Genomic DNA, 17,874 nt, shown 5'->3' with positions numbered 1-17,874 from the left:
TATCTCAATAGATGAATTTAGATTTTTCTGAAAAAGAATGGATATAACTTAAGGGAGAAGACAGAAGAGTCAAGGATCATAGGGAATTTATAGCTGAGTTACCTGAGTACTTCCAAGATACAAATTCACCTTCGAAAGGAAAAACAACTTCAAGTATAAACTTTAAAAGAATTTTAAAATGTAAGTTAAAAATCTTAAAAAGCTCTATTCTGGCTTGAAGTAAAATGTCACCCACAGCTCGGGCCAGGGAGGTGGCTCAGCCAGTAACAGCAAATGGCTTCAGGCCTGATGGCCTGAGTTCAACCTCTGGGGGTCCCCAGGGTGAAATAAAGGACTAACTCCCGAAAGTTGGCCTCTGCCACACACACAGACACTAAACAAACAAATGGACAACCTCTGACGCCCAATCTCCAATCGTGCTGCTGTTTTGAAAGCTATGGAACCTTGAAGAAGTACAGAGAGCCTGCCTGGAATTCAAACATCACTAAGGGTGGGCCTGGGAAGATTATACCCGATTCCCCACCTCCCCACCTTCCAATTTCTCCACCTTCCCATCTCCCCACTTCCCCAATTCCCCACCTCCCCATCTCTGTGTCCTGCTCAGGGTCTCTGCATCCTGGTCCACCAGGATATTAGGAAGCTCTCCCACATGCTCTTGCACCATGAGTTCTGCCTTGCCTTCCTGACACACTGAAATCAAGGTCCCCTGTGAAGTTGTTTCTGTTGGGTATTTTTGGTCCCAAGAGAGGAAAGTAACTAACTTCATTGCTTAGGTCATTAGAGCATTTCCAGGACTGGCTTTCCTGTTTCCTTATTATAAAACACTGACAGCAACTCAAGGACCAAGACACAAACAAAAAACAAGCAAGCAATGCTGCCACAAAGAATAAAAATGCTCAACAATCCATACTAGCTCATAAAATAGCAACCCGGCTTTTACAAGGAGTGCCAAAGTGATGCTTCTGAAGGAGACTGTTGCAGGTAACCAAGAAATGTGAGGAGGCGCACCGCTATGATATCCAGAGTGCTATCAACTTCACTATCATAATGCCTCTAAATGAAAACAGACTCTACACTGGGTAACTCTGTGTATTCTTGTTTTATGATGTTTAAAAATGTATCCATTTTATAAATATGTCATAGTGCTTAAATTAGATAAGAAGAAATAATAACAGCAATTTTCCCTTTTTATTATTTTTTTAACCTTTGAGAGTATAACACAATTACATCATTTCCCTCTTCCCTTACCCCCCTCCAAATCCTCTTATATCTACCTCCTAGCTTTCTTTCAAATTCATGTTTTTTTCATTAATTGTTGAATAACAGCAAATTTGTTAGAAATAACTTTAATAGGAGGCACACATGAATACTCAACAGAAAATATTCATCTGAGCCTGATTCGTGGTCACCACTGTTCAGTTTCCAACACGGCAGAATCAATGAGCATAAAAGCTATTGTATTCCTAACCTTTATATCATAATATGTCATTTCTTCCAAACACAGATTTTAAAAATCATTTTAATGGTTCACTAAATTCATATTGTATCTCTAATCATTATCTTGCCAACTATAAAGAAGAATGTTTGATTAACTACTCAGAGAATCTTGAAAATGGATCTTTTTATTTCTTAGTTGAATCACCAGTTTGCCATAAATATAAAAGGGAATAGACAAACTGTACACCAGTTAGTTCATTCATAAATACAAGTAGTAAAGGTTAGGTATTCCAATGATTTACGTGTGCTTTCTATACATAAATTACCTTTCACTTGTGGGAGCAGCCTGTAAAAGGCACCAAGGGTGAACTACAAGAGCTCTCTGGAGTTACAGAAAAGTGACAAAAACAGGAAGGATGTGACTCCATGATTATTCAGTTGCATTAGAATATGTTCTGAAGATACTGGGTTGTAGAAGGACAGAGTGTCCTTTTGCTAAAATATGACAGTTCTGTGTGCCAGCAAAATGAACCTGGTCACTGCCTTAACAAAACTGACCAGTGCACAAAATGCAGGATGCACTCCTCTTTAAAAAATGCTTTTAAGTCAGTCGGTGGTGGACACCTTTAACCCCAGCACTTGCAAGGCAGGAGCATGCAGATCTCCGAGTTTGAGTTCAGCCTGGTCTACAATGTGAATTCCAGGATGGCTCTATTACACAGACAAACCCTGTCTCAAAAGTTAATTAATTAATCTCCCCACAGCTTAGTTGTTGTCCTTAGAGAACAGATCCTAATTATTAAATTACAACAAAGAACAAGAACCACTGCTCAGGCCAAGGACTGTTGCCACAGGCATTCACGCTGGCTCTTCCACCTCAGTTAACCTAACTAGATAATTCCCAGCAGATATTCCCAGGGGCTAATCTAATCTATACAAACCCTCCTAGGCAGGCCCAGGGACTTGTCTCCTATCATGTTGACAATCAAGACTAACTATCACAATCCCAAAGGTGTGTTTCTATAAACCAAGTTTACAGGGTACTACCTTTAACTCTGTTAAGTCAATGCAATACTGAGGAATCTGGGTGTGACGGGTAACTGTGACAAAAAGACAGATAATCCATTCACAATGAAGTACAGTTTTTCCAAACACTCATACAAGTATCTAGTTTACAGAAAATATGAATATCTAAGTAAATAAGCCATTGATTATCTAAAATGATAAATCTGGAAAACACATCTGCACACATCTACCTGTGAATCCCTAGTGAGAGGCAGACCTTATGGACTTTGTAGAAGCAACAGAAATGTTAGTCCTGTTGGTTGCACATACATAGCAATTGTACACTGAGACCCTTGGTGGGACTTCTGTCAGAATGTGGGAACTGAGGGCTGGAAAAAACCAACAGATAATATACAAAAGTGGATTTGTGGGTCTCGCAGAAAGGTCAGCTGGTTAAGATTAAGAGGAGGGGGAAAAAATCTCCTCATGCTGTGGCACTGATGACAAGTACAAGATGAACATCACCTCTCATCACTACAAACATGAGGTGAAGGTCAGCTTTTCAAGGATGGTTATGCAGGGCAATCAGAATCTTGTAGTCACGGGTTTCATCTGTCTCTGTGATGGGCAGGGAGTAAAAACAGAATCCTGGTGGTGCCATCAAAGGCTGCCATGAAGATTAGGAGATTTCTAGACTGCATCACTGTACCTTTATCTAACTGCAATCATCTTCACCAAAGCCTAAATGTATTAGACCTAAACATCCTTTGGTTGTTTTCTTCTGTTTTTAAAAGCCCTGGCTGGCCTGGATCTCACAACGTAGACCATGCTGTCTTTGAACTCACAGAGACCCTATTTCTGCCTTCATAAAGGAGTAGCTCACCATCCCTCTACCGTTTTGTTTTGTTTTTCTACTCTTAGCATTTACTAATCTCTTCCAGTAAATACTAGAAGGAGATTTCTTTTAATCTACTTTTTTTATACTATCGTAAGAAATATTTAACCTTGAGGTAGAAGCATTTAGATGTCCTTTGATGTCTGTTATCTGGAAGCCTTTTTTTTTTTGGAATCTATCATTATAAACAAGATTTATTCTTTGGGACATTTTCAAAGGCAAAATTTCAGCTTCCAATGCAGGAGATTTAAATGGAACAACTTCATGCAATCAGTTTTACTCACCTCAGACATTAAAAAAAAAAAAAAAGAACTTCTCTGTCCACATAAGCAGGACCCACCAGGCAAAATGACTGTTGAGCTCTTAAATTTGCCTTATTCCCAGTTAAGATGTTTAATAATAAGTATAATATATTCATTGATTTCAAACACTTACAATGTTATAATGTAAAATATGTCATCAATATTTTGTCATGTCAGTTACATGTTAAAATCATATTTTGGGTATGAAGGTGTCATTAAAATTATCTTCATATGTGCAATATAAAAGTGTACACGTGATTTCCATTGTGTTTTTACTAATGGCACTGCTGTACATGTGCACAATGACAAGGGACAGCCAAATGATCCTTTAGAAGGCTTGGTAAGCAAACCTACAGAAGTCATTAGCCTGCCCTCACTTCTACTTGCCAAACTAAAATTCCTGATAGTTATGGGCATATCATAAGCTACAGTGTGGCCAAATAAAGAAAGTCTTTCAGCCTACTTCAAAGAAGCTTGTTTCTAAAATATCTACTTGGGAACTAAGTACTAGACATAGTTGGCCCTGAAGCAATCTTGGATTGGGATTACTTTGGAGGTAAGCTAAACTAAGGTTCATTTTGGAGAACAATCAAGCTTCAATACATTACTACTTGTGATCTGGGATAGCCTGGCCTACCTCAACATGCAACTGCTATGATTCATCCTTCTTTCATTCATAAGAAACCATGGAGTGCAAATGTGATTCTAAACTACAGTAAAAGGATTTGTCTCCCAACCTCCAAAAATGTCTTTCATCAACAGATAGATTCTGAAGTCCATAAAACAATAATACACAAAATACACTGCCTGTCTCTGTCAAGCATTGCCCAGTACCACAGAACCTAAAGAGGGTAGGTACCACTATTTACCCCTCTCCATCTGGCAGGCTTGAGTTAATAGTATTTTTATGCCAGTATAAAACATGAAAACGGCAGAGAAAGCACAAGTAATCAAAAGTGATTGGTGCATCAGGGAATCATATTTATTTGGGCCATTAAAAAGTAAGTTAAAGCATCTTTCACAATAAACTACAATCTCTTGGATCATTATATGAAAGTATCCCAAGATCCAGTCTGACCTTTTCAGATGAAAACACATGCATCATGGCACAGATGGAAAGCAGTTTCCAAAGAGGAGACGAGGGTCTCTGCACAGTACACATATATCCATTTTTCAATCACAGTTTTACCCACTTTGGATATTTAAAAAAAAAAACCCACTATGATCACTTAAGCTAGGCTATTCAGCCATTTAGAAAGCAGACTCCCCTGCCGCGTGGATTTGTTGGTATGAGTAAGGACACATCATTTCCCACTGTGAAGGACATCATGAGAAAACACACTCAGCAGCTGTCACCACTGAAACCAAAATGAGATTCTTTCTACAGCTAAATCCCTGGGAAGAGGTATCTACCTGTGTCAGTCCAGGTAACTGTCCTGGCAATGACTCCAAAGGAGAACACAATCAATAAAATTCTGCCAAAATTGAATATAAGTTATTTTTCCACTAGCATGAATTTTACTCAATTTGATTTTTAAGAAGTCTCCTCAGAAAACTCTCATCAGACAATGTGCAGTATAATCTGTATTTGTGGGTAGCCGGAGACACAATAATAAAATGGGAAGTAGAGTGCAGGTAAGTGGTACCCCAGGACAGCTGCTACTTCCCTTCAGTTGCCCCGCCTTCCCCATGAGGCCCACACCACCAGTAAACTCCTTCCACTCCCTCTGCTCTTGCTGATACTCTGTGGTGTGTGTAAGGACTGAGGCTCTGAGACAGACCGTTTGGCTCTGGTTCAGGATACTCAAGACTAGGGCAATAATGAAAACTAAGAGGCTGAATGAATGAAGTCCTGGGTGGCTGTCTATCATTGACATGGAGCTGGCATCAAGGACCCCAATGCCTCAGACCCATGGGTGTGACCAAGCCTTCCACAGATAAGGCTCAGGGGAAAGGCAAAGTCGTTCCCTGCTTGGAGTACAGTTGTTGGCCAACGGCTGACCCTTAGTTAAAACCAATGTGCAAAAACCATCAGCGGCAGCTTCCTCCTCCTGGATGACTACAGCCTGGGACTGCTCCCTGCAGAAACCCTACTGAGATTAGCCAACCCCCACCCCACCCCATCCCACCCATGTGCTGTGCATAATAAATGCATGGAGTTTCCACTGCCACAGCTGGGCCCCAGAGGAGCACATGGCCCACCCAATCCAAGTTCTTCTGCACCCGTGTCTGTCATTTCTTCATTCCCCATCACCCCCGTTAGGTCAATCCCTAAACCATGCAGGTCTCAGCAAAAAAACTAACACGTAAAATCGATGGCTGTCTTTCCATTCCCTTGCAAATAGCTCCCAAAGTACAGAATGTTGCTGAAACTGGTCTCCTGTTGATGGCATTCCAGGACTATCCCATCACAGTTGTTCACATATATTAAGGATACAATGTTTCCCGAAGTTGTGTAGGTTTCTCTATTTGTCCCACATTAGTAAGGGTGGGTGGTCAGGCATGGGGTGGAAACAGCTAAGGAGATTTTGGCTAAAAAAAAAAATCACAGTTTAAAGAATCACATGATACACTTTCCTTTAATCTTGAAGCAGTCACTGGAGTATCATCATGTCTAAGGGTTGTTTCCGGAATTAAACACCTAACAGTTTTGTTACTTAAATACACGTCTATGAAACTCAGTAAGTCCCAGAGTACTTACCTTCTGTGGTCACAGGAATAGAAAGTCCTGCATCCATACAACAGTCTTAAGTCACAAACACACACACACACAACTCCAGCTAAGGTAAAGTATGAAGCATCCCCTTGGAAATGACAAATTATCATCTCAGGGGCTAGGGCAGGTACTTGGCTAGCATGAGTGAGATTCTGGGTTTGACGCTCAGAATAATGTCAACCAACTGCCATCTTGTTCAGACTCAGTATTTAGCAACTTTTAAAAAAGTGAATGAATGGATGAATGGCAAAAATTTAGAGCTCAAAGTGTTTTTCTATCATTCATTCATTCATCAATCCACTAAATTCACATAGTCACTGGGGTCTTATTGTGATGGTCACAAACAAATAATTAATAAATATAACTGTTCTTCTAGTTGCTGTGGCTGTCTTAGTCACTGTTCTGTTGCCATGAAGAGACACCATGACCAAGGCAAATCATAAAAGAAAGCATTTAATTAGGGGCATGCTCACAGTTTTAGGGGTTTAGTCCATCGTTATCATGGCAGGAAGCAGACAGGCAAGGCACTGGAGCAGTAGCTGAAAGCTTTACATCCTGATCCACAGGCAGCAGGCAGGAGGGGGATAAGAAGGTAGGCGGGTGGGGGGCTTTTGAAACCTCAAAGCCCACCCCCAGGAACACAACTCCCCCAACGAGGACACACCTACTCCAACAGGCTACACCGCCTACTCCTTCCCAAACAATTCATCAGCTGGAGGCTACACATGCAAATATGTGTGGGCCATTTCCATTCAAACCTCCACAGCTGCCATGAAGCACTCAGGAGCCAGGCAGGGGTGGAGTCACACACCTGCCGTCTTAGCATCTGGCTGAGGCAGGAGGGTGCTAGTCAACTGGGTAGCTTCAAGTGTTCCTCATCTGTGCAGCCTCTGCTACAGTCCTTCACAGGTGAACAACTCGGGTGTAGAAAGAGCCCAAACCCACACCAAGTAAAGGGCCCACCCTCCTTTACGGCTATCATGACCTTTAGTTACCCAACTGTCTTACCACAGCCCTTTAAGCGTAGCTTTTACAAGCTCACCCACGTTAGTCACATTTCCACTGTGACAATACTTTAGAAAATCACCTCACAGCAGGAGCTACTTATACAGGGGGATGGTGTCAGAAGGGTCCGCTGACTCCATTGCGTTGGACCTAAGGTGAAGCAGAATGTCATGGAGACAGAAGTGTGAGAGGAAAGGCTATTTATTTGTGGTGGCCAGGAAACACAACACACACACACACACACACACACACACACACACACACACACACACACACACACACACACACCAAGAGAGAAAGAGAATGGGGAGAATGGGGTGTAGGCGCATGCCTAGGATAACATACAGCCTCCTGGGGCACCCTCATAGTGACCTACTTTTTCCAACTAGGCCCCATCTCCTGAGTTTCCAACTCCCAACTATACATTGAATTACTAACCCAGCAGTGGCTTCTGCTATTGACGATGTTATATAAGCCTTGTGATCCATCTCCTCTGAACACTGCTATGTTGGGGCCAAACTACTTAAGTCCTTCAGAGACACTCAGAGCAAGCCATACCTTTAGACTAAGAACTCTCAGCCCCACTACTTAAAAATGTAGTTCTTCAGTTGCAAAAGCCAAGCACTAGATAGCTGTACGTGACTACTGGCTGCTGGAATGAACAGCACAGGTACAGATCATCTTCCTAGAAACTTCAATTGATCAGCAGGTACCTTATTTGCAGTTGCTAGTTAATGTGTTACAGTGGGCACCGCAAAGCTTCCTCAGGCCTTTTCAGAAAGTCATTTCCTCAATCCTCATCACTGCAGACTTTGTTAGAGAGCTCTGGATCGGCCCAGCAGAAGAGAATGGATCTTATTACTTAAGTAGAGGCCAATATTAGAAAAAACTCTAGAAGAGGAGATTTGTTAGTGTTTCTTCTCCACAGTTCATAGTCACACAGGAACTAAAGTTCTTTTCACACACACACACACACACACACAGAGGAGCCTCAAGACTGGAGAAAAGGAGAACAGCTAAGCAAAAGATAAAGCTGCTCTGCCCTCCATTGAACAATATGTAGAATTCAACATCAGAGCCATGAAAGTCAATTTCTACTTTGTTATATATCATGGCATATGTGAAAGAACCGTTGAAAGTGTGGCCACTTTACAATCACATACAGATGTCTATACAGGTTATAATAAAGTCAGCAATGGCTGCAGTGGGGAGCAAGGATGAGTTCTTCTGTTGATTTTCAAACGCGCCATGTTTTAACTACATATTTTACTGAACACACTCAATGGCATTAAATTCTTTTAATATTAATTTTTTAAAATTCTGTTTGTGTGTGTGTGTGTGTGTGTGTGTGTGTGTGTGTGTGTGTGTGTGTGTGTGCATGCGTGGACATGCAGGGGAAGGTGTAAGAGCCCTGAAGCTGGAGCTACAGGTGGACATGAACCACCTGATGTGAGTCCTGAACATGAAATGCTGGACTTCTTGAGGCGCAGCGCCTGTGATTTACTGCTGAGCCATCTCTCCAACCCTTACCTTCCTAACGAGAGCCATGTGCACACAGGACCTCTGCCAAGGCCTTCCACTTTCCCTTCTCTCTACTGGATTAGGCATGTGCGCATGTATGTGTTCATAAATTTTGCTTCTTTTCCCCCTAGAAAATATATTGGAATTATGGGACCATATCTAGTAACTCTCTTGTACCTAATCAGAGTATCTATTACAGTGCCTGTATACAATGGGTAACTTCTAACAAAATGTCAACTTTGAGCAAATATATTCTTACGAACATATGATCATTATTGATATAGATATGGAAAAAATCATTCTAAGGTTATAAATTAAAAAGTATACATTCTAATTTATTGATTTCTTATACAGACCCCAAATAACCTTATAATATAATAATCGTATTAATTTATTACACAGACCTTTGCAGTTATCAGTGAATTAAAAGCTTGTGTTGATGCATGATTAAAGGAAATAAACAGTTCAAGGTTCTGCCAGAGACTGAGGACAGGTGACAAGGCAGAGCTGGCAAACAACTGGTGATTGTGTGCATCACAGTAACAAGGTTTTCATTTCAGACTTTGACTGGTGGATGCCCTAATCTACTAAACCATTTTCTAGCATTTACTTTCATTTTTTCCCACAATTGACATGAATATCAACGCAATGTTCTGATCTGAAAATGGGAGCTTATTCGAAGAGAAAACACTTCAGTTTATCGCTATGCCTACTAGGAAAAGCTTTCTGAAGAAGCTGCCTGTCTGACATAAGATTAGTGCCAGTGCATTTTTTAAAGGAGCAAATGGAAACATGTTCACATTAAGCAAATGTACTGCAGTAGGAACAGGAATCCTATACAAGCAGTTATAATAATATGACATGATAATACAGTGTAAGGAAGATGATTTCATTACTTTAAATGACGTTAAAAGATCAGTATAACTATCTTATGAATTCAGGATGCATTAAAAGTTAATCCTTTGCGAGCCGGGCAGTGGTGGCGCACGCCTTTAATCCCAGCACTCGGGAGGCAGAGCCAGGCGGATCTCTGTGAGTTCGAGGCCAGCCTGGGCTACCAAGTGAGCTCCAGGACAGGCGCAAAGCTACACAGAGAAACCCTGTCTCAAAAAACCAAAAAAAAAAAAAAAAAAAAAAAAAAAAGTTAATCCTTTGCACATAACACTCCTCTCTACTATGTTGTATTAAATTCTAATTAATTCTTGAACTGAAACAGGATGATAAAATTAGAAGAAACAGTATATAGCAAACAAAGTTTTGTGGTGAGATTTTGTTGTACCCTAATAATATTTGCCTGAAGATCAGAGGACAGAACAAGCCACTAGATTAAACATAGAGGCCAGGCAGTTGTGGCACACACCTTTAATCCTAGCACTGGGAGGCAGAGATTTGTCTGGATCTCTGTGAGTTCAAAGCCACCCTGGATTACATGGGATTGATTCGGTCTAGGAGAGAAACAGAGCCAGGCAGTGGTGGCACACACCTTTAATCCCAGGGCTTGAGATCTCATGCCTCTGCTATCAGTATTTGGGAAGCACACACGCCTTTAATCCCAGCATTGGGAAGGAAGTAATATAGCGGGGCGGAGAAAGGTATATAAGGCATGAGGAGACAGGAACTAGAGGTCTTTCGGCTGAGAGCTTTTCCGGCAGAAGCCCTTTTGGCTAAGGACTCAGAGGACTTGTGGAGTTGGCGAGGTGAGAAGTGGCTGTGGCTTGTTCCTTTGTCTCTCTGATCTTTCAGCATTTACCCCAATATCTGAATCCGGGTTTTTATTAATATAACCATTTAGCAATTTGAGCTACACAGTTTTTAAATTTATTCTTCAATTGAAGACAAGACATTGAATAAGAATAACTGTTAAAGCCGGGCGGTGGTGGCGCACACCTTTAATCCCAGCACTCGGGAGGCAGAGCCAGGCGGATCTCTGTGAGTTCGAGGCCAGCCAGGGCTACCAAGTGAGTCCCAGGAAAGGCGCAAAGCTACACAGAGAAACCCTGTCTCGGAAAAAAAAAAAAAAAAAAAAAAAAAAAAAAAAAAAGAATAACTGTTAGATTAGTAACATCCTGCCCTCCCCTATTCTTTATATTAAAGTGGAAGGATGTAGGAGAAATACATACACCATAGAGAGTCAGTATGATTAGGAACAACCTGTTCCCCACCCACCCCACCTCCACACACACAAATTCCCTATGCTAAAGTGGAGGGACACAGGAGAATACGCACATTATGGAGAGGCACTACAGCATATTTAAGGGAATAAAATCTCTCATGCAAATTCTTATATGTAAAACTGGTATGAAGTTTTTCTCTTTAATCTCATGTTTTCATACTTTAAATTCTAAGTGATATAATAAGTGGAAATAGTGATTATTATTATACACCCATGCTTGTCTGAAGGGCTGGTAGGATGGGCCAGTGGGTAAAGGTGCTTGCCACCAGCTTTAACCTGAGTGTGATCCTCGGGACCACAGGTAGGAGAGAACCAGCTCTTGCATGTTGTTTTACCCACATACATGAATAATCAAATAAATGTAATTTTAAAAACTCCTACTACTTTATAAATATTACCCCATGAAGTAGCAGGGTTAGAGAAGTAAAAGATTCTCATTTATGATGAGTGGGTAGATTCATGGGAACATAACCAGAGATCTTTGTACAGCTCAAAAGTAAACCAGTGTGCTAAGCAACCATGGCTGGAAAATCAACGGCAGAAGTACAGGGTGACAGTGAACTCACAGGGAGACGCAGCTCATTAGTGGTGGAGATAATGATGCATGGCTTAAAGAAAACAAATTATTCATACAAATTCTCCCCCATTTTAGAATTTTGGGGGGGGGGGTTGTTGTTGATTCTTTAGTTATTCTGTTTGTTTTCTCAGCAAGTCAAAACCAGTTTCATTTTCCTAACTGAAGAGCTTTTCCTAATAGGAATTTTGAAGAAAAAAAAAAGTGGTATCTTATGAAATATCCATTCATCACCCTTCTTCACTGTTTTCAAAACAGGGTCTTGATGTGTTAACCACATGGTTTAAGTCATCCCCTTGCCTCAGTCTCCCAAATTCTTGGAAATACCGGGGACCATCATTGTGTCTCTCTTTTCTGAGAAGAGAGATGGGCAGTAGTTTTAAAGAAACTAGGCTTTCATAAAGAGAACGTTGTGGTGGTATTCTAATTGTACTGAAATGTGATTTTGATTGTATGTTAATAAATAAAGTTGCCCCGGGGGTCAGAGCTATTAGAGCCATAAACAGAGTGTGGCAGTGGTGGCACACGCCTTTAATCCCATAGATCTCTGTGTGTTCAGGGATACAGCCAGCATTGGAGACATATGCCTTTAAGACCTAGGGGGCTGTACATACAGACAGTGACGAGGCAGTCACGTGTTTGGGTTTACAACCAATGAGAAGGCAGAATGACTGGAAAAGCGACTTACAGACAGGAAATAGCTCTCTTTCGGAAAGCTGGGACAGCAGGAGGAAGGGTGAGATTTTAGCTCTGAGCTCTGACCTCTCGGCTTCCTCTTTTACATTGTTTCTGTGTTTCTTATTTAATAAGACGGTTGGTTACATATACAGAACGTTCTCTCAAGTTCTGTCAACTTTTAAAGACAGAAATGAAAGTGTCCACCTGCTATTCCCAGAAGGCTCTTCTGAACAGGAACTGGCATACTATGCTGATCAGCACTTTGCAAACGCCAACCAATCTGAGTCCTTGGTCCTATTCACTCTGCACCCTCTCAGTCTTTCTCCTTTGACCAGTTCCCTCTAACTCCCATAATCCTTTCCCCCTTACCCTGTAATATGTCTACCTCTGCAATCTTAAAACAAAACAAAACCCTAAAACTATCTTTAACCTTCTGAATGTAGCCCTCCTTCCTTCCCTGCCCTTAATGAAGCCCCAGCAAGAGCAGAGCGGACGTCCTGTCTCCACAGCCTCAGTTCTTCCTTGTTCCTTGGTAGGACTCGGATGCCCACCTGTACCACTATTATAACACTGTGGCTAGTTTCTGGGTTACTTCAGCTGGCACTGTTTGCTTCCTGCCTGGCTTCCCTGGGGTGTGTGACCATGCTCTAAGCTTTCCTTTAGCCCACCGGTTCCCGACCTTCCTAACACTGTGACCCTTTAATACAGTTCCTCATGTTATGGTGACCCCCAAACACCAAGTTATTTTGTTGCTTTTCATAACTGCAATTTGCTGCTGTTATGAACCGTAATGTAAGTCTGCTGTGCAGGATATTCATATGCAACTCCAGAGGGGTTATGACCACTGCTTTAGCGCCTTTGAAACAATATCCTCTCAGTGTGCTCCAGGCATTCAGGAGATCCCTCCCTGGTATTTCTACTAGTTTCTCTTCTGACTCATCTCCTATTCCCACGCTGCCCCACAGAGGTCAAACACCAATATGCTGTGGACTCCACTCAAGTCATTTCCTCTCCTCTTTTGCTCTCTCTGCCTCAGTTAGCTCAACTGTGTCCCTGACTGTAACAATCACCTACAGAGAGTGACCAGCAAACATTTCTCACGTTAAAATCACCCTCGCATTGTAGGTCTGTATCTAGCTATTCACTAAACATATTCTCTACATATGTCTTACAATCATTTCAAGACTAAATTGTCGGGAATTATTAATTGGACAGCAGGCATAGTCTCCTTCTCCTCTATTCTATTATTAAAGACAATATTCCACAAATAGGATTAAGGATTCCTCCAATCTGAGCTGCCAACTTGAGACACTGCTGAGCTGGAAAGTACAAACATTAAAAAGTAAGTGAGCCTTGGTACCATCATTTAAGGAAATTACCCCATGGGGAAACAAGTTAATTAATAAAGCTGTGTGCTTTGGTATCCAGTTATAGTCAAAAGCTTAGCCAGTTTTGTAACCCACTAATGTGCCAGTCTGGGATGAAGCCAAACCTGGAAATTCTTGGATAACAAACTGTGCCTCACTTTTACTGACACACATAGGAGGCAATCAGTAACCAATAAATGCTACTAATGAGTAAAAATAAACCTACTTCTACAAGATACTGAGGCATGTGCTTTTCTGTGTTTAAGTTTTAATAAGAGAACTGAACTCAGTGAAAAAATATGGGTATTTTACATCTTCAGTCTCAATTATATATATACATATATATATAAGAAATGGCCTAGATTATCAGGTTGGCAAATTCTGAGTGACTAAATACTGCAAAAGAATTTAGCAATTCCTCTACACTGTTCCTTCAACATTTACAGGTAACCAGATAATCTCCCAAATGAGATTTATTGACAAATTTAATTAAAATGCTCTTCAAATGATATTCATCTTTCATCTTTGATCATTAGAGGCACCGAAGTTAGAACAAATAATGACTTCAATAACACCTTCTAAAGTCTATTTCCTCTAGGTCACACTTAAATTATAAAGTTCACATAAATCAATGATAATTTATTTTTTCCTAACAAGATTGCCATTAGAATATCTCAAAGCAAGTGATCATCTTTCTCATCATTTTGTTGTTGTTGTTGTTGTTGTTTTTGAAGCTGAATCTAATGCACCCTAGACCTGCCTTCAGCTCACTATATAGTGGAGAATGACCTTGAGGTTCTGATCACCCTGACTCTATCTGCCAAAGGAATATGGCACCACACCCTGTTGATGTCACAATGGAGAGATCAACCCCAGGGTTTCATGCTCACTACTAAAGCACTCTACCAACTGAGCTACAGTCTAGCTCAATTCTTTGCCACTTTGACCTTAAAAAAAGGAAGATAAAAGAAAATCACCACATACTTGACAGCCAAAAGACAATCTGATATGCTTGAAAGGCACACATTTCGTAGGATTACTTTGTAGAACAGGAAGTGCCAAGCTATGCACACCAGCTGCCACCCTACCTACAGATGTCTCTGACACAGTAATAAAATGAGAAGCCATTTGGTTTAATAACAATAAAAAAGCAACATCCAGTCCTGGTTGCCTAGCAACCAGTCATGAATGAACTCCACAGAGAATAAAAGCCCTAAACGAATGTACAGTCTGTGCAAGTTTCAAGGACTCAAAGAGATTCAGTAGTTAATCTAAATTCTAGGTGACAATTACCATACTGAGATAGAAGAAGGAGAATCTATCATGATTGCCCAGAATCAAGTATTCACTAGAGCTAAGAGTCAACCTCTTTGACTTATATTTTGAACTAGCAAAATGTTTGGGGGAAATTTATTTCTCAAATATAAAAATTTCATTCAGGAGAAAAAAGAAAGGATAAATAGCATAACTTGAACTTCACTCTGCAAAACACATAGTACCTACCTCCTGAGTGTGGGGTATCATCCTGGCTACTGGGCCGTAGGAAGACAATAACAGCATCCAATTCTCTAACAGAGGTAGCCATGGATAAAGAAACTAACCTATCGGAAGGCATCTGGGCCAGGCTAAAGAACAATCAATCATTCACCAGGTTACAGTTCTTACCAGCAGGACATCCAGAGCAGCACCAAGCTCTCGGGGGGGGGGGGGGGGGGGGGGGGGGGGGGGGGACACAGACATAGAAGAGCTAAAGCCAAGAACATAATCACCTCTGGCGGTGCTGCGAACTGTATCAGAGAGGAGAAAGCATGAGGAATACTGCACAGGCTAGTGAAGGAAGAGATCTTTGAAGGTAACATCAGAAGATTCAGAAGGGTCAGAGAAGTGAGACTGAACAGCATACTCAAACCAGGTCTAGGTTCTTGACCCATGAACGCAGACAGCTCTAGGATATGAAACAAATATGTACAAGAGGCACTGCTTCTCAGCACCAGAAACACTAGTCTTAGTCACATCCCACACCCCTAACCCCCAGAATCAATTACATGAAAATTACTGACCCCGAGGGAGAAAAGGAAAGGAAAGGGAGCAGCAAAGAATGAAGACAAAAACAAATGCCAGAATGTAAACTGTCTCGGTGACAAAGGCGAGGGGAAAGCTTGAGACAGAGGTGGCTGAGTGGGTAAGAACCATGGCTACTTTTGCACAGGACCAGGGTTCGGTTCCCACACTGACGCAGAGGCTCACAACCTTGGGTAACTCCAGTTCCAGGGGATCTGACACCCTCTCTGACCTCCTTCACCCACTGCAGGAACATGGTGCAAAACACACAGAAATGCAAACTACTCATAAAATCACATATAACTAAAACTACAATAAATAAATCTTTAAAAACTTAAAAATTTGGAACCCTAAAGAGAAACAATATTCTCGTTGACTATACAAGTGTTGTAAATGTAAGTAGGCTAAATAAAAATTTAGAGAAAACTGCTTGGATCAAATATAACCGAATTACAATCTTTTATACTTTAAGTACCTGAGATCAAATAAAGTCATGAGATGCTATCAATAATTGAGTAAAGAACACAGACTGTTAATCTCACCCTAAAACAGAAATGGATAATAAAATGTCTAAAAGCCATTCCTCATGAGAACTGAGGTGCATGTGGCCACAGTAGCATTTTTATGACTGGCTGAATTATCCTGCAACAGCTTTGTGGCTGATCTGCCTCATTCAAGGTTAAAGCAGCCTGGGTAGTCATGTGCAGTATAAGAATGTAAGTAGAATAACATTTTGTAAAGAAATACATATATTCTGAAATCTTTAAGGTAGTCTGTACATTATGACAAAGTAATTCTGCTTCTGAAACACTATTCTAATGAAATAACCTAAAATACAGATAAAGGCAAAGGTTTACATAAGATGAAATGACTAAGCTGACGCCATCCTGTCCTGACTTTATTTTGTGTCTGTCTGGATACCTCTCAGCCCTCTAACCCTCAACAGCCACATCCACCTTGGCAATGCTTTTGGGAACGTCTATGACCCTGGCCATGGTTCAGCCATATTAACCAAAATAAATGATGTGTATGCAAGCTTAAATATAAAACCAAAATAACTAAGATGACGCATAAATCAAAAATAATTGTCATGGAGTGTGTGGATAATATGGCTGAGCTTTGCAAGAAAATAGATGCTACTAGGCAACTCCAAAGCCCTCATTGCTATGACCCCACCTTGAGCACTGATGTACTGTGGGGTTTGTCTTTAAAAATACTGTACCCCTGAGCTTGAGCACCAAGAGACATTTTGGAGGCATAACTCCACTCTTAGTTTGGCCATTAATAGGACTCATATACTTTTAATTGGCTTAACCAGCACAGTGTCATTAACTATCTCGTGTGGATCATTTCAATGACATTACTGCAGGCAAAAAAGAACTAGAGATGGCCTAAATATCTTCAATATCAATAGTGATAAATATACTATAATACAACTGTAAAAGAAAACTTTAATGCAATCACTAAGAATGATGTTTTTAGAATGACTTCAATAAAGTGATAAGTCTCATGTCTGGTAAATGGGAAAAAGTAAATTCAATAAAGCCATTGTTTCAAAACTGCATTTTTAAAGAGCATAAAAGGAAGAAATATTATTTGTGAATAGTAATAACAGATTTCTTCCTTTGCCTATAGTTTGTTTTATAAATATTGAAGTTATGTTATTTTTATATTTAGAAACAAACCTCATCCACTCATCAATTCCAAATAAAAGTATACCTTAGCTTTGTGCTTAAGTAAAAAGCACATTAATTTTATATTTTTCCATAAGTTGGTCACCTGTACTCAGCTTGGTTTAAATGTAACAAATAGTTTATACATTTTTGTTGAATGAAACGAACTGGCTCAGCATTCTAGAACCAAGGATAGCAAGTATTCAAGTTGATTAACAGAATTCAAGCAAATAAAAAGCGGTAATTGGTTTAACACTGACAAGTCTGTTACCTGAGGTGGTTGAGCAGAGGCTGGAGCCGCTCATCGGACTGCACGGCAGGCAAGGACCTGGCTGTCAGCTGAAACAGAGGAGAGAGTCAGAAATGTGGCAAGGGCTGCACCGTAAGCAAAGGGGAGCTGGGTGAAAACCAGGCAGGCGGTCACAAACACAGGGGGCACTTCTGTCCCTAAATCAAGGGATTAGTCC

The 17,874-nt window shown here is 40.8% G+C and overlaps 1 protein-coding gene across 2 annotated transcripts in view; it reads right to left on the bottom strand.

The window, feature by feature from the left end:
- The window catches only part of Prim2 (DNA primase subunit 2), a 237,060-nt gene that overhangs the window by 78,793 nt on the left and 140,393 nt on the right, over positions 1-17,874 (bottom strand). For both annotated transcript variants that reach the window (XM_028865388.2, XM_037200127.1), the window contains one exon: positions 17,679-17,746. In XM_028865388.2, coding sequence (XP_028721221.1) covers positions 17,679-17,746 — 68 coding nt within the window. The remainder of the gene's footprint in view (positions 1-17,678; positions 17,747-17,874) is intronic.

This window comes from Peromyscus leucopus, chromosome 16_21 (assembly GCF_004664715.2).
Source record: "Peromyscus leucopus breed LL Stock chromosome 16_21, UCI_PerLeu_2.1, whole genome shotgun sequence".
NCBI lineage: Eukaryota > Metazoa > Chordata > Mammalia > Rodentia > Cricetidae > Peromyscus > Peromyscus leucopus.
Note: the sequence above shows the minus strand (reverse complement) of the source record. Positions and strands in the feature narration are given on the sequence as shown.